A 25,385-nucleotide genomic window follows, 5' to 3' on the forward strand; every position below is an offset into this window, starting at 1 on the left:
ATAAAGGCAAAAGTAGTAATACCAAAATAATTTTTCAGGATTCAGAACTCAAATTGATCTCCATGATGTGTAAGATCCAGAGATATCTAATGAGGAGTTTGTATATTCTACAACCCACACTGCATGCATTGTCCTGTTCCTAGTGCCTATTTCCCTCTAACAAGTCCATGTGGCAGAAACAGAGTAGGCATCAAGGTGAACTGGAATAGTAAAAAGGGAGAATAGCATTCTCGTTCCTTTTCCATTGTTGATTGAATCAGAGGGAGATGAAAGGTTGACAGTGTGAGTACAAACTGAAGCCTTTGTCTAAAGCTAGATGGTTGAGCGTTGTTGTCTTATACCTCTGCCTTTCACAATCTCCAAGGGTACTCACATTGGGATTGAGTAAACCAGTTCATGTCTCCATGCCTAAGGAAACTCTCTAGCTTTATGAAATAGATCCAAGGAATTATATTTATTCATTTTTTATTGAGAGTTATAGTTAGGTGAAAATATGAGAGATAATTGCAGTCACAATATCCATGGTTTTCTCATAATCACTAATTAAATTGCGCTAAGCTTATTATTTTAAAAGGAGAGCTTAATGGGGTAAAGCAACATTATATTGCTGTTCAACTGAAGCTATGTACATATGCATACTTCATTTATGATCTCTGTATAATTTATGTGTAGACAAACACCACACTTTATTGAGGTAAAAGAGCACAGCGAGGTTAAAACAAATGCCTAGGTTCAATATCGGCTTTACAGAGCCACTGAAAGCTATTTTACTAGCATAAAGGCCTCCAACATGCTGATATTAACTTACTGATAAATATTTAGAATGTATTTATATTTTGCTCTCTTGGAAGCTAAGCCAAAACAAACATAATTTAAGGCAACCTTTGGAAGTGTCAACATTTCCTATTTTATCTTCCTTGTGTTAAATGTTTTTCATAGTGACAATTAAAATATTTAACAATGAAGAACAAGGGTTAACAAATTTATCATGAATCCATCTTACTCCTTTTATAAATATTTTATCTAATGCACAGAACAGTCATATTTTCAATAACCTTTAACTTTTAGTTTTGAGGGATAGCATTATTGTTTTTAAGTCCCTACATGCTCACTCAAAGCTATGTGTTGCTGATCTTCAATTTTCATTTCATGTTCTGCAAAGCATCTATACATATCGATGTTATTTTCTTAAAAATACAGAAATGAGAATTTATAGAATACAAGTTGTCCTGGCTACAAGCTATTCAACACTGTTACTAACTTCCATCGTGTCCTTGGAAAGATAAACTACCCAGTATACAAGGTTGAATCCTGCAAATGCAACTGGGAAAAGAATTCGAGAATACTGGTCTATTTTACTGGTGCCTCCAAAGGTTGGTGAGAGTGGTGGAGGTGTAACAGGTGTAGATGGTAAGATGGGTGTTCTTGCGAGGACTTTGCTGGACTCAGGAGATGGAACGATTGGCAAGGTCAGAGAGGTGATTCTTTTCTTCAGGTGGTACTTAGAATCAGAATGCTGTGGGAAAAAATAAATAAATGTTGAGTCTAGGACAAAAGAATAGATATGACTTATTAGTGATTCATTATTTCACCATTGACAAATATGTATCAACCATTTCCTATGTAAAGAAAAACATCAACACATTCTTAGTATAATTTGATGGTGCCATTTTTCCAAGAAAGGATTAACACACATAAAAATACTTTTCTTCCATACAACAATCTAAAACTCTATATATCAGCCACTGGTGTTGTGTTCTCTGTAACAGAATCTATGTTGATCACTGTCCCATTAGAAAATGAGATAGGTTGCAGTGACATATCCACCTCCTGGTTATGCATAAGCCTGTAGGGCAACGGGTGTGGGATGTGGTGTGTGTTATATGGGGGAGGGATTCTAAAATGAAATTAGTTAATATGAAAAAAAATCACAATTCAGTTCATTGATATTCTTCTAGACACATTCCCAGCCTATATTCTCATCTTCACACACTTATGTGTTTACCCAACTGAGATTAAAAAGAAGGAGCTAATTTATGTCAAAAGAACCTAGAGAGGAATGACTGCTCACACCTTAAATGTAATTGCCCCTTAGCCCAGAAGTTATTATATTGGGAGATTTCTACTTTTCATTAAGAACTACTGGTCTCTTTCTACTTTAAGTCACCAAAAATAATTTATTTACTAACCTAAAAGGGTTATATGTTCTTATCCATCATTAGATTTTTTGTTCTACTGAAATCATATGACAATGACCTTTTTTCACCTTGAAGAGATATTTAACACTTTAATTCCTAAGTGAAAGCAAAAGTTCAAATAGGGAAAATGCCTTGCTAATTACTTGTTAACAAACAAAATTTATTAATAAATTATTATTTATTTCTCTGTTTTTACTTACTGGAGAGGCATAAGGGATGGAGGGTGAGAAGAAAGAGAGAGAGAGAGAGAGAGAGAGAGAGAGAGAGAGAGAGAGAGAAGAGAGAAACTCCATCATTCTCCAAATGCCCACAATGGCTAGGGATGGGTTGGGCCTAAGTCAAGAGCCAGAACTCAATCTAGGTCTCCCATGTGGGTGGCAGCCTAAGTACTTCGTCATCACTGTTCCCTCCCAGAATCTGCATTAGTGGAAACTGGAATTGGGAGGTAAGCCAGCACCCCAAATGACATGCAGGCTTCCCAACCAACATCTAAACCAATAGGCAATTGCTGGCTCTTAATTTCAATATTTTTTTCATCCCAACATTTTCGGATTTTTACTCGAAAGCATTTTGCCTAGTTAAGAGACCAAATCTGTATGAGTTGCATCCCTTTCATGCTGGTGGGCTTTATGGAGCCTTCCTCTGATTCTTATCTTTTCTTGTCTCTGTCCTCTAACAATCATGCTCCTTGTGGCTAGGTTGTCACTGCTGAGTCTCTGCCTTCAAACACTTGCTGTAGATTACCTCTGATCTTGTAAAATGGCCTTGTTTTCTCCCTGGCAGCAAAATCACCACTTTGCTGCCTGGCAGGGAGTGTTAGTCACATGGGCAGACTCCCATGACTTTAGCCAGAAACCCTGCGGCAACAGGATAAGACAGCCGCCTCCCCTGTGCTGGGTGAGCCACAGGACCAAAATGACCTGCCGATGTGGTGACATTTGGACCATAGGAACGGCAATCCCAAGAAGCCCTTTTTTCTATAAACCCTTCTTGAATTTTGCTATTTGAATTTCCATGGAAATTACTGAATGTCTAAATAATAATAGTCACCATAGAGTTCAAGCCCAGAATATTTTTAGGGACCATGGGAAAATCTCACTGTTCAGCAAAAGCAATTTTAATCTGTGTAGTCCAGCTTGATTTGCTGTAAACACAGTGTATTTCAAGCAAGAAGTGTCTTTCTGATCTATCGGTCCCATACTATGGAAGCATTCTGGACAAAGTTAAATAAATCATAGGTCTTGGGGGGTAGAAGAGAGTTTAAAATAGTAGAAGGCCTTGGCTTCTGATTTTGTAAATCAGTGACATGTTCCATTAAAAATATGTGACAGCTGAGTACTGCATTGCCCAGGGTCACCAGACTATATGTGGTTAGGACCAGAGCAATGGGATTTTGGTCTTACATGCAAGCTGCCTGTCTTAGAGAATAATGATTGTGCTATCTTCAAGTGCTTTATTCAGGTTTCTCAGACTCTAATCTGAGTTTTTATCTAGTAAACATCTTATTAAAATATTCTGTATCTCAGGGAAAAAAATGTGTCACTGTGTCATTACTCTAAAAGATCCAGACTCTTCCCACATAAATAGAACACGAAAATATTTTCTTCCACTAACATTTCTAAGTATCATGATAGAGGGTGAGCTTTCAGAGTAAGTTTTCTTTCTTGTATTTTAATAACAGGCATTGCCTATCTAAAACCTGTGTTTCTATTGTAGGTAGAAGGAAAGCAACTTGCCTAGTTCATTATAATAAAAAAGTGGCTCTAAGCATAATGAGTTTTTAAAATGTCACGTATTGCTTTTTCTCCACTTCTTAAGTGATGTAGGAGGAATGTTGTTTGTGAATCTCCTGGTGTTGTCACAAGAGACTGACTGAGGATTGCCAGGGTCAGGAGGTACCACTGAGAATCAAACACTGTGTAGGAATTAAGTAAAATGACATTAGCATGCTCCAAAAAGCCAATTACCATAGGATTTCTCTTTTCCTCATTTGTTACCGGAAGCATCCTCTAGTGAAGGTTGCTTAACAGTTGAGAAAGCAGGGGAGTAAGAAATCCCTAGCTCACAAATCTACTATGCATTTGCAGTTTGACTAAGACATATCATACATGTCAGAGATTCTGTTTTTTTCTAAGCTTCAAGTTCTTATTTTTAAACCTGCTTCTCTCCTGAGCTTCTTTCTGTTTTTCTAAGAATTTGAGAAACTCATACATACAAATGCAAGTATATATACATATATATACACAACTGTTTGCTTTTTATTTATGTGCAAAAAATTTTTAAATTCCATTCATATGAGAAGCCTTCAAAATATGTATGGAAAGTGCATATTATAAAAATAGGCATGGATTTCAAATTTTTGCATCAAAATAAACGTATTTTAATTTCACTTTCTGTGAACTATTTGAAGCACCACACATATGTGCCTAGCAAATCTTAGCTATAGCTAATTTTTAATTATTTGTAACATGTATTTTTTCTTCTACCACTTATCTACCTTTGCTTAATTTCCTCTTTGCCTGGAATAACACCCATCTGCCACTCCATTTTTAGTTTACCTTTACATTTTTTGATACCAAATTAATATATCACCTATCACTGTTTATATAGCTTTTTATATACTTTTTGGCTTTCTTAGACATTACAATTCTTGTAGCTGCAGTCACATTCTTCTTGTAAATATGATTATTTCTGTTGTAGCTCATCTCCTTTCTTAGAATAAAGTTTTAATGAGAGAGGGCACTTTATTCCCTGCACAGTGCTCCATAGTGCCTCAGCAGTGCACAGAACATGGTGTATGCTTGTTGAACACGTAGTAAATCAATAAGTAAATGGGCACCTAAACATTTTCTAAGGTTTGTAGGGTAAGGCAAAGATAAGTGAATAAAGGACTGTATAATTGTCTTACATGATGTTTTAACACATTGCTTTTTATGACACTATATTGTAATTAACAATTCTAAATACTTCTATTGACAAGCACGACAAGGCAAATTGCTTACATAATCTCATTTATCACTTAAAATAATCTGTAATGTCATATTACATAACTTAAAGGTAAACAAATGGAGGCTGATGTTGTAAGCATATTGGGTTGAGTCCCTACCTGTGACACTGGCATCACATATGGGCACCCATTTGTGTCCCGGCTTCTCCACTTCTGATCCAGCTTCATGAAAGTGCCTGGGAAAGCAGTCAAAACACAACCAAAGTATTTGGGCCCCTGCTACCCATATGGGAGATCCAGATGGAGTTCCAGGCTCCTAGCTTCAGCTGAGTCCAGCTCTGGCTACTGTGGCCATTTGCAGAGTAGAAAGATCTCACTCTTTCTCTCCCTCTCACTCGAACTTTGCCTTTCAAATAAGTAAATCTTTATTTTTTTAAGATTTATTTTATTTATTTGAAAGAGTTACAGAGAGAAAGAGAGAGAGAGAGTCTTCCATTCACTGGTTCACTCCTCAAATGGCCACAACAGCTAGAGCTGAGCCAACACGAAGCCAGGAGCCAGGAGTTTCTTCTGGGTCTCCCATGCAAGTGCAAAGGCCCAAGGACTTTAGCTATCCTGCACTGCTTTCCCAGGCACATTAGCAGAGAGCTGGATCAGAAGTGTAGTAGCTGGGATTCAAACTGGCTCCCATATGGGATGCCAGTGCTACAGGCCAGGGCTTTAACCCACTGCACCACAACGCCGCCGCCCCCCACCCCTTTTTTTGTTACAAAAATAAAAAGGAAAACAAATGGCAGTTCAATTGGTAATAAGTTGCAAGGCCTGGGTAATTCCTATCAGATGCCACAGATCACACTGAACAATTAAGCCATTCTCATCAGCTTTAAGACTTGGGGCATGCTTTCTCAGCCTCAGAATTAATGACATTTTCTGGTAGATGAATCTTGGTTGTAGAGGACAGTACTGTTCATCACGGGCTGTCAGACAGTAGCCCTGGCCTCTGCTTGCAAGATACCAGCAGCACCCCAATCACAGGTTGTAACAAGCAAAAACAACTCCAAATATTGCCAAATGTCCTCTAGGGTAGAAACAGATGCACCTCGGAATCACTGGTATAAATTTACAATTGTTCCACTGCCTAGCAATGATCAGGGATGGAGATACTTTAGTAGGCGATATGCTAAAGGAAATGCATGAGTCCTGGCCTGGCTACTCCACACCCTGGGTCATCAGCTGCTCAATAATTGGGAATTGGCAGCATAATGAGACTGGACGCCAATTTAGAAGAAACACATTGAATTTCTGAAATGAAAAGAAAGCCAATTTTACAAACCGTTCAAGCTACAGGTTTGCATTAGACCCGCCTGCTCTATTGTAAGCCCAGCAGCTTCAGTTGATGGTAAAATAGGCTTTTGTCAGAGTCCAGATGAGGGCTCAGCTTGGGGCTGTCAGTGTTTTGAGTGGAACACCTGTGGTTTTGAATTTTCCAGGGCTCCCCTGCTGCTGAGTGCCATCCTGGTTTGAGTATTTTTAGAGCACTACTTTGTTTTAAGTAATGCCATATTGCAAAGGTACTTTGAGTTGAACTGGACTTCATGACAAGCAGTTATTTGATGTTGGGATAAGGTATTTGGGAGCTATTTAAGGCAATTTTTATACATCATTGAAAAGGGTCTAATATTTTAAAAGAAAGAAATCAATGGGTTACTTCTCAATAGAGAAAGTCTAATCAGGGCTGCCCTACTGAAGTGACAAGCAAAGGATCTGTTTTAACAATCAGCAAATAGGGGCATGAGAAAGAATATATTTGGCTTTTAATATTTTTCAAACTCATATTAATTATTATGGGGAACATTGGAACTCTGTTGGATTCTCTTCATTTCTGTTACAGCTGGTAGAGTTGGGAGCAGAGATGGGATCTCTAGGATTTCTACAGAACAACAGCTTATTGGCAGCATTCTGGCACATCATTGGTGATAGGGGATATGTCTGTAAACCAGTTTTAAGGATGCAAAATACAGTATTGGGTGGGGATGTGATAGAAAGTATGGGGAAAGAGGTAGTCACCTAAATCTCTTACCCAATCCACCTTACCCTCCCTATAAATTATACAATGACACACCAGAAGGTAGGGATGTCATGATCTCTGGTGCTTAGAGTCTCTGATGGTCTTAATGGAAGCCTTAATTCTAGAGAGTAACAGCAGTACCCAAAATCTTGACAAGATTTAGAACAGAGGAAGCAAATCGTTCAGTGTTCTATTCTCCACATTTCTCTACAGAAGTGAAGATGGGTTAAAATGGCATAGATCTTATTTTCCTCTCTATGCCTAAGTTTCTAGCAACTGGCTTAGTGCTTCTAGAACAGAGCCAAGGTAATCTCTCTCCTTAGCTTGGACTTCATTCTTCCAGAAACAAAGTGCCTCCAGACTGAGTTATACAATCTTGCATTGCTCTTCTAAACCTATCATATATCTCTAACCACAGCCTTTATTGTGGTGAATAGTTAGGACTCATTGATTTTTCTGTTTTCCTGTTGACAATAATCTCCATGAGGGAAGAGGCCCTCTGTATGCCACTCACTAAAATACCCCCAGCGTTCTACAGTCACCTCATACATAAAAGCAATTAACAAATACTTATGCATGAATAATTGCATGACTACTCAATGAGTGCTAGAAAAAAAAGAAAAAAACAAAGAAAATAAATGAACAGTGTGATCAGCATAAACATATTGTCTTGATTAATAAAATTTTGATCAACTTTGTATGTAGGTAAGTTATAAAAAGCATCATAATCCTAATGAAGAGAAGAAGCCACATTGCAAGTAATGGCAACAGGAAGTATAGATGGGGTGGGGTTATCCATTCTTAGGAGTTAGCAATGAAGGCTTGGATCTTTAGAATGACAAGGATATTAGCAAACTACCCAAAAAGAGCTCAAGGGCCAAACTTGGTCTTTTATGAAACACAAGTATACTGCAGGTACATGAAAGGTTCTTAAACAATGAAGACAGGAATAACTATCTGATGTCAAGATAGCATAACAAATAAAATCAAGAAAATAATCAGGAAAGCAACTGTTGACAATTTCTTCCCAAAATTTAAAAAAATTAAGTCTTCAATTCCAAATGCTCTAAGAATTGATAATTGGCCTATGGAACACTATTGAGAATATAGTTTTCGGGTGTCTTTTTGGGTTTCAATTCTAGAATTTAAATGCCTGAATTTGTCATTATTATATTAAAATTCAAGGTCAAAACCAAAGTTATAATAATAGTAGACTTTTACCGACAACCCATATAACCCTTTTCCTGTGAAAAGCAATGAGTATATTAAAATACACAGTGTAGAATCACATGAAATACCCAATCACTTAATTTGTTTTTGTTTTCACCACATCAGTTTGCTATTTCAATGTCCAACTTACTTAAATAATATTGTTTTGATTACAATTGAATAGGCAGTTTTAAATGCCATGACATTTGCCAGAGAAAAATGACCTTGCAATGATAGTATGCCATTTTGCAAGCATAAATTGTAAATGTGTAATTTGTTTTTCCTTTACTTTATATTTAAAGGTAACTTGCCAAGTTTCAACTTGAACAGTAAAATGTAAGAATTCTATGTAATAGAATGTATTTCTTTATTTTATGAATATGTTTATTTCTGATATCAAGGCTTATGTTGTTTGGTTTGATTAATATTGTTTTCATATTTTTTATATTTAAGCCTTTTTGAAACAACATTTTTCCATTCATTGCTTGAAAAGAATTTCAAGATTTTATTTATTTATTTATTTGTTATATTTGAAAGGCAGAGTGACAGAGAGATAGAGGGAGAGACAGAAAAACCTTCTATCTAAAACTGCTGGTTCACTCCCTAAATGGCTGTGCCAGGCTGACACTAGGAACACAGAAGTCCACCCAAATCTCTCACATCGGTTGCAGGGGCCCAAACTTGGGTCATCTTCTGGCTGCTTCCGAAGTACATTATCAGAGAGCTGGATTGGAAGTGGAACAGCCAGAACTCAAACTGGCACTCTGATATGGGATGCAGGCATTGTAAGTGTCAGTTTGACTTGCCGGGCTATAATACCAATCTCGCTTCAAAACATTTTAAATGTAGTTATGTTCATAATTGTAATTTTTCATAAAGAAAAAAAGACAACTTAAAAGAAAAAAGGTAATTTGAGATGATTAAATGCAATTTTTAGCCAACTTCCCAAAGAAGCTGCTCATTATGTGTTACTATTTTAAGAGACAGTTTATATGGAGACCTGAGATTTTAAATTCTACCTTATTAATAAATTATACCTTTAAAATAATGGCCTGAGGAAATGATTACTCTGTGTTTTATACAAAGATTTGAAATAATATTCCTCTCAATACTCCATATTTCAAGAGTTGAAGTACTGAACTGTATTTTTTCATTTCAGTATCTAACAAATTAGTATATTAAACATTATTCCATTTTTCTATCCTTTTTCTCATTCATTAAATTTTTACTTTATTTCTCAAAAAATACATTTAAATTGAATCCTGGTAGAGAATTCTTCATTTATAAATTTGGGTTATGATAAAATAGGACATCTGGACAATACATAGATTATATATTTAAATGCATAAGAAAGCTTACAAAGAGACACTTATTTTGAAAAACATTAAATAATTCTCAAAAATATTTGAAACTTAACTTGCCTAAAACAATGATTTTCAAATGACTTGGGCAAAGCCTGCCGACTATCATGATTTTTTTTTTAAATGAATATTTGATGGCCTTTAAAACTCATGCTCACAGAAAACATCATTAAGTCAAAGGAACAATTTGAGGAATGACCACTCTGGAAATGTCTTACCCAGTGGAATGTGCAGACTCATTTCTGGGGAATCATAAGGGCAGGGAGGGCTTCAGCTTCTATGCTACGGATACTGGGATTTCAGAATCAATTCCTAGTGTTTCTACCAACTAGTAATTAATATTTCCCTTCTCGGAGAAACTGTTTTCCCATTTGTAACAGACCTAAATAGACTGTATCACTGGATGGAAAGTTTTTTTCTTTTTTTTTTCAACTTAAGGGAATGATCTCTCATTTCTTAAAAAAATGTAAATTCTCAAACAGGTTTCTTAGGTTATCAAAGAAAAAATTGAATAAGGAAATTATCACCCTTTTTGTTCATATCTGATTATATTAGGAAAAGTAAAACACACATTGCTTTATAATTTTTACATAAAGCTAAACCAAGGGAGTCTGAGCTGTACATGGCTTTTAGATTCTAAAATGTTTACTAGAATTGATCTATTATAAAGAAATTTCCAGTTCAGTGTCCACATTACTCAACTTTAAAAAGCAAAAACTTCCTCTCTTCTAAGAGCTACATTTTGGGGGGTTGTATTAAAATAAAAATTCATACTTGTCAGTTTATAATCTATTATCAAAAGTGTGTTCATAGGGTAGTGTTGGCTTGGTGATTAAGATGCTGGTTGGGGCCAGCGCCGTGGCTCACTAGGCTAATCCTCTGCATGCAGTGCCGGCACCCAGGGTTCTAGTAGCGGCCGTTTGGGGAGTGAACCAACAGAAACAGAAGGAAGACCTTTATCTCTGTCTCCCTCACTGTCTAACTCTGCCTGTCCAAAAAAAAAAAAAAAAAAAAAAAAGAATGCTGGTTGGGATGTCCACATCTCATATTACAGTATCTTGACTTGGGTCATGGCTGATCATCTCCAGGTTCCTGTTAGTGCACACACATGGGAGACCTGGACTGAATTCCCAGCTTCCAGTTTTGGCCTTGTCTAGCCTGAGCTAATACAGGATTTAAGGAGTTAGTAAGATGAGGAGAGCTTTCTCCCTGTCTGCCTCTCTCTTTCTGTCTCTCAAATAAATAAATGCATAAATAAATAAATATTGTAAAGTGCATTCTGAATAATTTTTCTGAGAACTTTCTCACATATGAAATTTAAGTTTGGGACCTATTAATGTTGTTGCTGTAGGCAGGGAGGTAGCGAGCAAGGAGGAGTTGAAATTGCCAACGCCTCCCTGCACTGCAGCCCCATCTGCACTACCTAACCCCAACTTCCATGCAGCAGAGAATTGCATCTTCTGCTGTTTTTCTGCTGACACTGATGCCAGCTAAAAATAACCGACATGACTGCCAGCTGAGTCCTTATGATGACAGTTAGCTCATAATAAGGTCACTGAAATGCAATTACTATGGCTCACACACCTACTCCCATCATGCACATGACATCATGACTTGTCCAAGTTTTCCAAAACAGGGCAAGGAAATGGGCAGTGCTCAAGTCCTGCCTCAAACTCTTCCCTCTTTGAATATTTAATTAAGCCCCATCCAGATACCACCCCCATGCTTCCAGTTCATACAAAAGAATGGACACAAACTCATGGAGTATATCTCTCTCTTGAGTATTCCACACTCCTCCCTTAGAGTGTACTTTCACCTTGTGTGTTAATAAATCTTGCTTCTCTGCTGACCTTCAACTGTGTCTCGTTTTCATATTCTTTTGTTGAATCAGAAACAAGAATCTGGACCTAGCCACCACACTGTTTCTGGCAAGCCATCCAGGAGGAAGCAAGAGTTGCAAGTCCACTCAGACATGGACTAGTGAATTTTTCTCCCAATTCTTGCATCAGTTGTGCTTAAAAGTCTTTGTTTGTTATGCTCTTCTCTCCTTCATTTTGACCCACTATGGACCCACTCTCCTTAATCCAACCATGTGTGCTCCCTCCAGCAACTGTTGGAAGTGAGAAAGCCAAGAGCAATACCCTGCAGATGAGGTACATTTGTGGTTTTCATGAAGGTTTACAGGAGTGGCTGGGGATCTTCTATCATCTCCATGCCTCATAGAGGCCCCAGTTCTCAGGCAAGGTCAAAAAGGCCAAAAGTTATCTTTTTTTTTTTTTTTTTTTTTTTGACAGGCAGAGTGGACAGTGAGAGAGAGAGACAGAGAAAAAGGTCTTCCTTTGCCATTGGTTCACCCTCCAATGGCCGCCGCGGCCGGCGCACCGCACTAATCCAAAGCCAGGAGCCAGGCGCTTCTCCTGGTCTCCCATGGGGTGCAGGGCCCAAGCACTTGGGCCATCCTCCACTGCCTTCCCGGGCCATAGCAGAGAGCTGGCCTGGAAGAGGGGCAACCAGGACAGAATCCGGCGCCCTGACTGGGACTAGAACCCGGTGTGCCGGCGCGACTAGGCGGAGGATTAGCCTGTTGAGCCACGGCGCCAGCCGCCAAAAGTTATCTTAAAAGGACTCTGGCTGAGCTATGCCAGGAGACCCCAGAATCCTGGACCAAACTATTGTTCCTTGACTTCTTTAAAATGAGGATAGAACTGAAGGATACTTTACAACTAAACCTTTTTGAGATGTTGTATTTTAGGCCCTTCCTCATTTAATATCCTTTTTGATTCAGATAGCCAAGATGAAAAAAAAATATCATCAATTTAAATCAAGTGCAGAAGGCTCTGACAGAATATGGCAACACAATTCTCCCAGTGCCAGATTCCCAAAATCATGAACAGTTTTTCTAGTTTCACTGCCAACACCATCACTGGCTAAAAATAACCAACATGACCGCTGGCTATGTCCCTGCACTGATGTAGCTCACTGTAAGGTCATTAAAATTAGCATGACTGTCACACCTACTCCCATCATGCACCTGACACCATGACATTTTTGTTTGCTACTGGGGCAAAGAAATGGGTAGTTCTCAAACTCTGCATCGTTTGAATAATATTCAAGCCCCACACTAGATAGTGTGTCTGTCTCCAGTACTTGTAAAGGGAAGGGATTGAACATACTTGCACTCCTTCCTGAGTGTGTACTTTCACTTTGCATGTAAATAAACCTTGTTTCTCTGTTCACCTTTACCTGTGTCTTGTCCTTAAATCGCTTTCTGTTTTGGAGATAAGACACTGGACCCAGGCACTCCACAACACTGTAATTTATTATTAAAAAAAAAAAAAAAAAAAAAAAACCTTGGGGGAAAGCATTTAGCTTAAAGATTAAGACTTGGTTGAGAAACACACATCCCATATCTGAGTGCCAGAGTTTGATGCCTGGCTTTAGCTCAGTGTAGACCTTGGGGGGAAATGGTGATGGTTTAAGTAACTGCATTTCCCGCATCCACTTGGGAGACCTGGATTGAGTTCCTTGCTCCCAGTTTCAGCCTGGCCTTGCCCTGGTCATTGTAGACAATTGGAGAGTAAACCAGTGCATAAGAGCTCTCTCTCTTCTCTCTCTCTCTTTCTCTGCCTATCATGTAAACAAACAAATAAATAAATGATTACTAATTAATTAATTCATTAAAAACTTTGGGGGCCAGAACTTAGCCATACTACAGCAAATTCAATATAAATTTATGAGTATTTCTCACTGAATAGAATATAAACTCATTGAATATAAGCTGATGTATTCAGTACACAGATTTGCACATGATAGTATTTTAATATAAATCAAATACTTGCATTATGATTCAGTTTTCATTATTTTCAGTTTTATTTTCTATTCATATCTTGCCCTTATGAAATAAAGCAGCAGCAAGCAAATTTCTGACAAAACTGTCCATTCCATAGGAGTCCCTGTTTCTTTCCTGCAGATTCTGAAGCCTCAGTATGCCTTTTTTTTTTTTTTTTTTTTTTTGGTCTTTATTCTCTCTCATTGCTATAAGTGAACCTGTTCAAAGGAAACATCTAAAGGCTAAGAACAATTTTCTAGTCTCCCCTGAGAGCCTGGAATCTGACAGTATATGTGAGAAGGATGGAAGAGTTCCAAAAGTTAAGAGCAAAGATAAATGAAGGATGATTCCTTAGCTTTTCTCTATGAAGTTGGAAGAGAAATTGGCCTTGCTCTTGGACTTAATTATGTAGCTGGTGCTCAGTTAATATTACTTTTGAACAGTTTAGTTGTTGTGATCACTGTCTGAACTGGCTTTTTATATGGTGAATAACATGAGAAAAGAAAACAATTACCACAACAATCTCAGCTTCCAAAGGTTCAGCTGCTTTTGATATTGTCACAGGGGGTGAGGCTGAAATTTGTGCTTTCCTTTTGGCCTTCTGTGTCTGAACATTGGTGAAGTAGTTGACAGCTGCGAACTCAATAAGAGCAGAGAACACGAAAGCAAAGCAAACAGCTATGAACCAATCCATGGCTGTTGCATATGACACTTTTGGCAAGGAATGTCGGGCGCTGATGCTTAGAGTGGTCATAGTTAAAACAGTGGTGATCCCTAAAGTGAAAAAGAATGAGAAATCTAGTATTAATGTGGGGAAACACATAACAAGTTCCTATGAGAACATGTGTGTGAGCAGATTATACACACTACCTCTACAAAGTGATTTTCGTTATTTTATTGTATTATAATTATCCATAATTTTTATCATAGGTGTTATCATGTTTGTATAATTCAGTACTTTCAGCAGTGTCTTATACACTGCAGTCCCTCATAAAATCATTTGTTGAACTGAGTTCCTTTAATGGTTGAGAAAACTGTAGCAAATCATTGCCATTTATTACCCAAGAGAAATACTTTGATGTATGTACCTGAATACAAGAATGTTTCAGCAAAAAAAAAAAAAATCATTATGATTTATTAAAAATAACTTGAGTCTGAACAATTTTAGTTGCAGATAATGCCTTTCAACATACTTGAGAAGTCTATCTGGCACAAGGAGTAATATAAAGTTAGGTTATTCAATTTTTTAAAAAAATACTTATTTTATTTATTTGAGAGAGTTATAGAGAGAGGTAGAGACAGAAAGAGAGATAGGTGCTTCATCTGCTGGTTCACTCCCCACATGGCTGCAATGGCTGGATCTGTGCCAATCAGAAGCCAGAAGTCAGGAGCTTCTTCCAGGTTTCCCACATGGATTGGGGGCCCAAGGACTTGGGCCATCCTCTACTGCTTTCCCAAGCCATAACAGGGAGCTGGATCCAAAGTGGAGCAGCCGGGGCTCGAACCAGCGCCCACATGGGATGCTGGTGTTGCAGTCAGGGCTTTAACCTACTGCACCACAGCGCCGGACCCAGGTTATTCAATTTTTTAAAGATAAACTTCTAGCACAGTTTTATTGTTATATATATATATATATATATATATATGTATATATATATTTGCAAATTAATAAATTCCCTCTCATCTACCAGAAATTTTCCTTCTTAAACAGTGACTTAGGGAATTAAAAAAATTAGGAGATATATAACATTGATGAGAAGCATCATTATTTAGATACTCTCTTATAATTTGCAAAAAGAGATTTATTCTAATATAGTAAGTAAAAAATAAAACCCACAACTTAGAGATTTATCTGAGATTTCATTTTTTTTGGTATTCTCTATGGAATACTAAATTTATAATCAAAAATTCATATAAAATGTGGATTTAATTAATGCTAATATTTCAGTTTCTTCGTTTCCTTCCTTCCCTTCCTTTCTGGTATCAAAATTAGTTTTGAGAGACCAGTGTTGTGTCACACTGGTTAAGCTGCTGCTCGCAACATGGGCATACCATATCAGAGAGTTTGTTCAGGTTCTGTCTGCTCTGCTTTTGATCCAGCTCCCTGCTAATGCACCTGGGAAAGCCACAGAAGATGGCCCAAATACTTGCATCCCTGCCACTCACAGGAGAGATACAGGTGTAGTTTTGGGCTCCTGGCTTTGGCCTGGCTCAGCCCAGGTTCTTGTGGACATTTGGGGAATGAACTAGCAGTTGAAAGATCCTTCTGTCCCTCTCCACCCCGTCTCACCCTCTCTCTGTCTCTCTATATCACTCTGACTTTCAAATAAAGAAATAAATCAATATTTAAATAAAATAGAGTTTTCAGAATGGACATTCGGCATAATGGTTAAACTGCTTAAAATGCCCATCTCTTGTATTGGAGTCCATGGGTTTGATACCCATCTTTGCTTCTTAACCTCGGCTTCCTGTTAAATCAAACCCCTGGAGGCAGCGGTAACAGTTCAGGTAATTAGGTCACTGCTGCCCAAAAGGAAAGACCTAATCGAAGTTTCTAGCTTTTGGCTTTGGTCCCTAGCAAGGGCCCTTTGGGAATGAATCAGCGAATGAGAGCGCTCTGTCTGTCTATATTTATTGTCTCTCAGATAAATAACAAAAGCAAACAAGCAAAAAATGAAAAGCTGGTAGTCAATGTATACAGTGTAAGTAGAATTAAATGTTGAGGTTGGCAATTTTGTATGGTTCAACTTAATAAAAGTAAGATGCAATATATATATACAAGTAGGTTCAATCTCCTAGCTTTTTCTTTTCCTGGATTTACATGTCAGCTTTTTAACCTTTCTGCTTTTCCTTAGTTATAAAAAAACAAAGCAAGATAAAACACAGTAAAATAGGGCACATGGAAAGCATAGATAACTCGTCAGAATTTTTGCTGAGACAATTTTTTTGTTGATTCACCCCACAACTTGCGATAAGATGAGGGTCATTTTACACGATACATGTGTTCTAACGCGATTGGAATCTATAGCCTTTGTGGATTGAAAAAAGATCCTGATGTGAATTTTCATCCACAACACACAATCAATGAGAGGTAGGGAGTGGATGAAGTGCAATACAAAGCAGTAGGCATACCAAAGACAGTTCTTGCTGGGACGGACTCCTTATTAATCCAGAAAGACACCTGAGAAAGAATGACTGTCATAATACAAGGAGTGTATATCTGTATCATGAAGTATCCCATCTTCCTTTGCAAATGGAAATAAACTGTCATTATTACGTATTCACCTGTTGGAAGACAAGTACATCAGTTTTATTGCTGTTGACAGTCTGAAAAAAGAATGCTGCTGAAACTAAATCTTGCAGGGCTTTAAGTTAACATGGGATGAGAGAAAACAAACAAAGGCATTTTTCAATGTATGAGAAAGCTGCTTGATCAACAGATGATAGAGCAGAGAGATACAGCACTTCATGGTTTTCAGTGCAATTCTTTGTATCATATATACTCGCAAAACTACCTATTCCAAGATTACATGAGTCTTTATGTGCACCTGGTTGGAAAATAAATTTTAAGGACAGCTATTCATTACTTCAAAACAAGAAGTATGGCTGAGAATGGCAAATGCAAAGTAAAAAGAAACAGATATGTGCGCCTATGTCATCTTTCAGGAATTGGTCAGTTTCTCACCTGTGTTAGATTTAATTGTTTCACTAGATACTGTTTGTCCAATCAGATCATACTGTAGGAGGCTTGAGGATTCTTCTGGGACTTCTACTGAGTAAAGTGGCCCTTTTTTCCATGTATATATTATTTCACTTTTGGGGTAAGCATCTGAGATTTTTAAACAAATGTAGTTATCTTTTTTTCATTCAAAGCAATGTTATCTATATAGCAAAGAAATGCAACATAATTTTTAAAAATATTTTTCAATAACTTCAGTGACTAAAACATTTATTTATGATATTAACATTGGCATTAAGTAAGTACATTTTTGGAATCATATTGAAAATATCATGGTGACAGTTTTCTCTTTCTTTCCCGTCTCTGATTAAGACCAAATAATTGTATGATTTGATTGCATTATTGAACTCAAAAGTTTTTTTTTTTTTAATAACTCACAACTCCCAAACTTGAGTGGACAAGCATGCCCATCCATAGGAAAGTTAACCAGCCTCATGGGACAGTCAGCATTGATGGTAAGCCTAAGGACAGTGAAATAAATGGTCTGAATTAGTATAATGGATGAACCATTTATGAAAAGAAAAGAGAAATGGAAAAACCTCACCTCATGGTGTATAGAATGGTTCCATTCTGCATTATTCTGAAAAGTTTATTAGGGGTTGTCATGTTGTGAGCAATTGACTTTTTGCCATTCCTGAAAAAAGTGTCAGGTGTCCAGATTTTACTGACCATCAAATTATTCAAACTCAGAATCTCAGTTGGTCCCCCAAACTTCAATCTCTCATCAGTCCAAGTCTGGCGGAAGAAAACATCCATTGTATACTCCTACATGAAAAATAAATTGCAGCAGGCTGGGGAGATGGTTTGTTACAGTTTATTCACTAGCTTATAATACTTAATTGTAAAATTGAGCAAATAAACAAATTTTATGACAATAACTTCCAGTAAATCTAAATAATTATCTTTTTTACAAAATTCATTTATCTCTTTGAGAAGCAGAGTTAAAGACAGAGAAAGAGGCAGAGAGAGAGGTCTTCCATCCATTGCTTCACTCCCTAAATGGCTGCCAATAGCCAGAGATGGGCTGGTCTGAGGCCAGGAGCCAGGAGCTTCCTCTGGGTCTCCCACATAAGTACAGGGGTCCAAGCACTTTTGCCATCTTCCACTGCTTTTCCAGGCCATAAGCAGAGAGCTGGATCAGAATAGGAGCAGCTGGGACTTGAACTGGTGCCTATATGAGATGCCGGTGCCATAGGCGGAGGCTTAGCCTACTATGCCACAGCACCGGCCCCCTAAGTAATAATTTAGTCATTAGTAAATCATTCTATAATGAGTAAATTATGACTTTAATGAAACATTTTTGTCTCAAACTTATTAAGAGTTAGTTCTGGGACTGGCACTGTAGCATGGTGGGTAATCCACCACCTGTGGTGCCGTTAACCCATATAGGTGCAGGTTCAAGTCCTAACTACTCCACTTCTGATCCAGCTCTCTGCTAATGTGCCTGGGGAAGCAGCAAAGGATGGTCCAAGTGCTTTGGCTCCTGCACCCACCTGGGAGACCCAGAGGAAGCTCTTGGCTTCTGGCTTTGGATCAGCACAGCTCCACCCATTGCTGACATTTGAGGAGTGAACCAGTAGATGGATGATCTCTCTTCACTTTTCTATCTGTAACTCTACCTTTCAGATAAGTAAATAAATCTTTAAAAAGGTTAGTGCTGTGTTGTGCAAACTACCCTATTGCATTTCAAACTGCCCTCACATTTATTCCTCTGTCATTTATCTCTCCATCTATCAACCTATAAATATTTTGAAGAAAAATAGATGAAACTATTTACAGTTTAGGCTTTGCTGGCCTACCTAAGTCAGGCTGACCAGCCCATTTCGTACCTAATTCATTTCCAAAGAGGCCTCAGGTCACCCCCATGCTTATCAGTAAATTTCCAAAGATTGAAAAACTTTATTTTGAAAAACACACTGTGGCTTCACATAATTATTTCACATTGTTCTCAGAGAACGTAAAGGCAAATGTTAGCATGATTATTCTAAACAAAGGATCATGTAATTATTAATAAGCAAAATTATAAGTTTTAATATGTGGCTTTTATGAAATAACATTAAATATACTGCTAAATAAATAAAAACTTATGACAAATAACAATCTGCAATTAAATCAACACACTGTCAGTAATTGTTTTGCTTGCTTTATAAATTCCTTGATGAGACTTAATACTACATGGTGATCATATTTTTAAAATATAATTTGACACACAATAAATGTACCCATATAGTAATGATCCAGTCTACAATATTGTACAATTATACTTTAAAAAGGGACATGTGCATGAAATAAAATTCCAAGTATATCTATATTTCAATGATTGTGTTTTCTATATTTTGTGTATTTTGAGTGAGACTTGAACAAAAAGTATAATATTGAAGTAGTTTGGGATTTTGAATAATGCTGAGTCTCCTTCTGTCTCAGTGTGAATTTTTCCCTTAGGAAGCCCTTCCTTTCTGTACTTTCCCCTCTGCCTTATTTGTCTCTTTCTTCTTTTCATCCTTGCCCACTTCCTTCTTGTTTTTTCTTTTCTCTATATTACTATCTTCTTCTTTTCTTGTCCATTCAAAAAGAAGAACATGAAAACTCTCCAATGACTATTTACATAGGAACTACATTACCCTAAAAAATGTAATGATGCATCTCTTAAACGATGGTTATATTTATTTCTGCATTTGTATTTATATTTATTGTTGTGGGAAATGCTCTCTGAGAACTGTGAAAGAATATTGGGATGCACTTTGTTCTAGAAGACTAGTTAAGGTTTTCATTGCCACTTACTATAAATACCCTCTTACGAATCCTACAGCCATCTGTACCTGGAACAGGGTTCCCGGAACACCTACTGGTCCATCCAACATAGAAAAGGTGGAATGCATCAGCCTTTCCAAATGACTTCCTGTATGGTTTTAATAAAATATGCTGATAAGGATGTTACTTACAAAAGGCAGTTATGTTTCTGTTTTCATAGATATCGTCAATATACTCTAGGATGGCATAGCATCATTGTTTTTTCCTACTCCAACAAATTTATTAGCATTTCATGAAGAAGGAGGAAAATGTTCTTTATTTTGGAAAGAACTAGTGCATGATATGTGAATGGAAGAGAGAAGATAATCTTAAAAAGTCTTTCAGCTTGAAATGTTCAAGCATGGCCCTTTGAGAAGCATGAAGAAGATTAAGACAGTAATCTCCCCTAATGGCGGTGCCCTGTCAGCATGAATATACATATTGCATCAGGAATCTAGGGTCAAGCTTGATGGCAATGAAAATTATTATTATTTCTGAAACTCCACTTTTCTAAGTAAAAATATCCAAATCACTCAGAGCTCACTCACCATCTCCACATCTGACACGGGCCCAAAACTGGTTACATAAATGTCTGTTTTGACTTCAGTGACAGCACCTGAAATTAGCCCAGAGGAATGGGGCAGTTATCACCAATGATGCCAAGGGGACTGAACTTAGATTCAATCATAAAACCCCTTCTCATAGCCAGAATCTGCAACCAATCCTGAAGAACTCCAGTGTGGGGAGTGCTTAGTTCTTTCAACTTTGAAAATTCATATTTTTATTTTGAATTTATTCTATTGAAATGGTAGGAATATTAAAGTATTAAAGAGAACTTAGTTAATATTCTAATAAAATAATTAATGATAAATATCACTTATTAATAGTGTCAATGGAGCCAATGTTAAGCAAAGTGTTTTTCATGGAGAATTTTATTCTGTACTCATCCAACTCCATGAAGCAGATAGGTACACTATCTTAGATGGTTCAAGGAGCTTGCAGAGGTCATTGTTTGAAGGACAGTCAAAAGCTGGATGGGAACATAGACATAGCCTCTCTTCAGTACCCCCAAACCTTACTACTCTGACAAACTAACCCCTATGCAGTTCCGCTGGGTCTTAGAAGGGCATTAAGAGAGACTACAGGTGTTTTCTCCAACAATAATGCAGCTTCTCACCTCCAAATCCTGGCCGCAGACGATTGTCATAGCCTTCAAGCAAGCTGTCCAGGATCCGACTGATATTTTCTGAGTACAAGGTGCCCTCATCTTCAAGTTTCCCCATGGCATTTTCCAGCCTGTAAGTAGAGTCAGTTGTCCTCACTCCTGGCCTCTGCGAGGTTAAGATGTCTGTCTGTCCCATCCTAGTCCACCCTACCCCAAATGCAGGCTTCACTCCCTCTGGCTGTTTCCATGATTTGATACAGAAGCTTCCCAGTGGATGCATGTCCCTCTTCCCTATGTGCTAAAAGAAAAATCAGGAAAAAAATCTTACTCACCATAGAATAATGCATAGCCAGGTCAGAGGTGATGCCATCCTACGGTGCACTGAAATGAGGAGTTCAACCTCCTCCTAGCTTCTTCCGCCCCTCCCAACAAACTCTCCTTGGCCAATCAACTAGAGAAATCTTCCAGATCCCTCATATCCCTGCTCCCGTTTTGCTTCCAGTCAGTAATCCAATAGGTAAAGAGGTTACCAGGAAACTTTGAGGGTTCCCTTTGCTCTCTTCTTTCTTATTTCTATTTTTTCTTTTTTTTTTTTTTTTTTTTTTTTAGGTGGAACAAAGTAGTTTGTGGTCTTAGGCTACATCCTGTGGACACTCAGCCTCCTCTGACAGACTCAGTTGGGGAATGAGAGTCTGGAGGGACAGTGCATGGTCAAACAGCAGTGACAATAATCGAATGAGGCATTAGGGGAGATTAAGAGGAAGAAATCCACTGCTAGTTTTGGCATGGAATTAGCAGAGCCTGTGAGAAAATCTGGAAAGCGGTGGCATCTTGCTGATTGAGATTATGTTCCAATGGGCTCAGCATTTATTATTTCCATGGTTCACAGAAGGATTCCTATACGGCTCTTACTGCTTGAAAAATTGAACAATATTGAGACCCTCTTGGACTCTTGTTCTCATTTTCATCAACTTTATAGTCTGTAGGCACACCTGTCCATCATATTTTAAAAATACCTCTTACTGTTTATTTATCAGCATTTACAATAGACCAGAACAATTCCTGGCCACCTTACTGTTAGGTATTTTTAAAAGCAATTTTTGATTCCTTCTGCCAATGGAGTGCCATCTCAAGCTAAGACATAACTGGGTTTTATGCTATCTTTAGAAATCTGGCCAAAAAATACCTGTTTGAGATTTCCCATGCAGAAATACCACAATATTAAATATTAACAGATGTAGTTAATGATGATTTTACCAACTCTGTTTTACTAGGTTTGCTAAAGGTCAAAAGTAAAATATCTGAATCCAAGAAATAGCATTCTTTCCCGGTCCTGTTAAGAGAAAGTTGTAGTAAGTCTTAAGCATTAAAATTTCAACCTTAATACAATAATAAAATTATAATAAGTAAAAACTTATTAAGTTCAGAAATATAGGATCAAGAATCAAATGTCTCAATCCGTCTGTATTTTTCTAAATCTAAATTCTGTAAGACCATAATAACTATTGTTGACATACAGCACAATCTTAAAAATCACATCTGAAAACACTACATAAATCATTTGAAAAACATTTCGGTCAATTAGCTATAGCCAAGAACAAATAACGTAAAACAGAAAGAGCACAAAATTTCCTGTGATTTTAAAATTTCTGAAGGTCAAGATTACATGGAATTTTCTGGTTACCTATCAAAAGCCTGAATTCTCTCCAGCATCCATGGCAAGAAGTTTTCTCACATTGTTTTACCTGTGCTGCAAGCAAAATTGTACCCTGCTCAGAGTCCTCATCTTTGAAGCCATGTGTAGTGATTTCTCTGGTGACAACTGCATGGAAGCAGTTTAAATGAAGATACCTAACATATTTTTCCTCAAACCTTTTCCTGTTCATTATAGGATCTGATTTCTACATTTTTTTCTCTTTCCTCTCACTTTCCTTTAAGCTTACTCCCATTGGTGATCATTATAACATTGATTTGACATTACTTGGAACCTCTAAATATCTGGAATATATGATGCTATTAAATTATTATTATTATTATTTTCATTATTACTATGACATACTTTGCCCAAGTAAATTACTCTATATTCATCCTTGTTATCTTGTTACCTTGTTAGATTTGTATAATTTTTCTCTTATGAAAATATATATCACCCATCTCTAATGTATGTCGTAGAAGAAAAAAGTTAGTGAGGTTTTTTGAGCTAGATTTTATTCACATCAACAAAAGTGATCATGGGTGAGATTATGTATGTTTACATATATTCCTACAGAACTGGAATGTTTTTTCTAATTAAAATTATTTGTTCAATAAGGAACAAATAAAAATTTTCATTTGCCTCCAAACAAAAGATTAACATACATGATTTTTTATTTAACACATTTTAATTAGTAATCAATTATCGAAGGAGAAGGAAGATTTCTTTCTATTCTCAATAGGAGAGGAATGTCATCAAGTTAGAAGGAATAATAAGTTATGGAATCTTAGTGATTCATCTCTGTGGACCTCAAATTTAAATGAATGTTCTAGACCTGGAGATCTCTAAGGTACTCAAGTGGTATAATTCTGTGGATTCAAATTAATGCTCATATAAATGCCTATATCTATTGTAGTCCCTTGTTCACACATTCCTGGCAGAATTGGGGCAGACAGGGTCTATTAGCAGCACTGTTAATTGGATTGCAATTGTGATTTTCTCATATTACTAACAAAAAAAGAGAGTTTAAGATATAACAGAGGCCGACACTGCGGCTCAACAGGCTAATCCTCCGCCTAGCGGCACCGGCACACCAGGTCCTAGTCCCGGTCAGGGCGCCAGATTCTGTCCCGGTTGCCCCTCTTCCAGGCCAGCTCTCTGCTGTGGCCAGGGAGTGCAGTGGAGGATGGCCCAGGTGCTTGGGCCCTGCACCCCATGGGAGACCAGGAGAAGCACCTGGCTCCTGCCATCAGATCAGCGTGGTGCACCGGCCGCAGCGCGCCGGCCGCAGCAGCCATTGGAGGATGAACCAACGGTAAAGGAAGACCTTTCTCTCTGTCTCTCTCACTGTCCACTGTGCCTGTCAAAAAAAAAAAAAAGATATAACAGTGACTATGGTTTGGGGAGACATACAGTCATTTATGTATGTCTGCACATTTTGACTGTGCAAACCAAGAATCAGAACGCTTCCTTTCTTATTTAGATCATTAACTTCTTCTAGAAAATTAGAGAAGATTCATCTCACACATGTCCATTTCATAGCTATTTCTCTACAATATGTTTTCTTTTTTGAGTCATTTTTGGCAACCACTTGGTTATTGATTATTACTTCCACTGGGGAGTCTGAAAATAAGTTCTACAGCAATGCTTCTTGTTACGTGCTGCACTCCTAAGAATACAGTGTAACACAGAATCATACTTTGTGGGTCCTGTACTTTAATTCCATGAACTACCATGATCCATCACCACAGCTTTGTGCCTATGAAATGACTAACAAAAGATTAGAGAATAATAGGGTAAATTATTGCAGATAAACAGCAAATTTGGCATCAGACATGAATTGGTATTTTCCATGGTACAAAAGTAACAATAAACACATACACACATGCATGGATACACAGTGCATACATTCATAAATAAAGAAACAAACTATTCAGTGTACAAAAATGCCTCTTGGAAAACATACACCTGCATTTCCCCTTGGTAAGTTCCCATAGATTTTTCCAAAGAACAACATCAGATTGTTCTTTTCATATAAATTATATCCTGTTGGACTCAGGGTGGAGTATACATCAGCATGTGGTATATAGAGGCCAAGCATACTTAATTATATTTTTTAATATTTTATTTATTTTATTTGAGAAGTAGAGTTATAGACACAGAGAGAGAGAGAAAGAGAATTATCTTCCATCCCTTCATTCACTCCACAAATGGCTGCAATGGCTGGAGCTGAGCCAATCCAAAGCCAGGAGGCAGGAGCTTTTTCCAGGTCATCCATGCAAGTGCAGGGGCCCAAGAACTTGGGCCATCTTCCACTGCTTTCCCAGGACACAAGCAGAGAGCTGGATCAGAAGAGGAGCAGCCAGGATATGAACCGGCACCCTGT

At 37.6% G+C, this 25,385-nt stretch overlaps 1 protein-coding gene across 1 annotated transcript; it reads right to left on the minus strand.

The window, feature by feature from the left end:
• Nucleotides 1-1,240: 1,240 nt before the first annotated feature.
• GABRA6 (gamma-aminobutyric acid type A receptor subunit alpha6) lies at nucleotides 1,241-21,676 on the minus strand. The gene is made up of 9 exons (XM_062189677.1): nucleotides 21,639-21,676; nucleotides 21,319-21,437; nucleotides 20,690-20,757; nucleotides 17,896-18,116; nucleotides 17,730-17,812; nucleotides 17,298-17,441; nucleotides 16,745-16,897; nucleotides 14,127-14,386; nucleotides 1,241-1,516 (listed from the first exon to the last, which is right to left on the minus strand). Exons 1-9 carry the CDS (start codon nucleotides 21,674-21,676, stop codon nucleotides 1,241-1,243), a joined length of 1,362 nt encoding a protein of 453 aa, XP_062045661.1.
• Between the last annotated feature and the right edge of the window lie 3,709 nt (nucleotides 21,677-25,385).

Source organism: Lepus europaeus, chromosome 4 (genome assembly GCF_033115175.1).
Source record: "Lepus europaeus isolate LE1 chromosome 4, mLepTim1.pri, whole genome shotgun sequence".
Lineage (NCBI taxonomy): Eukaryota > Metazoa > Chordata > Mammalia > Lagomorpha > Leporidae > Lepus > Lepus europaeus.

Bases quoted from the DNA above. Each gene is read 5' to 3' on its own strand.
- GABRA6 (XM_062189677.1), bottom strand. From the start codon at position 21,676: ATGGCATCACCTCTGACCTGGCTATGCATTATTCTATG. The intron at 14,387-16,744 runs GTATGCCTACTG...TTTTCACTTTAG, and splicing joins CCCAGCAAGAACTGTCTTTG to GGATCACCACTGTTTTAACT. The intron at 1,517-14,126 runs GTAATTGTTTTC...TTTTTCCCACAG, and splicing joins TGGAAGCTGAGATTGTTGTG to CATTCTGATTCTAAGTACCA.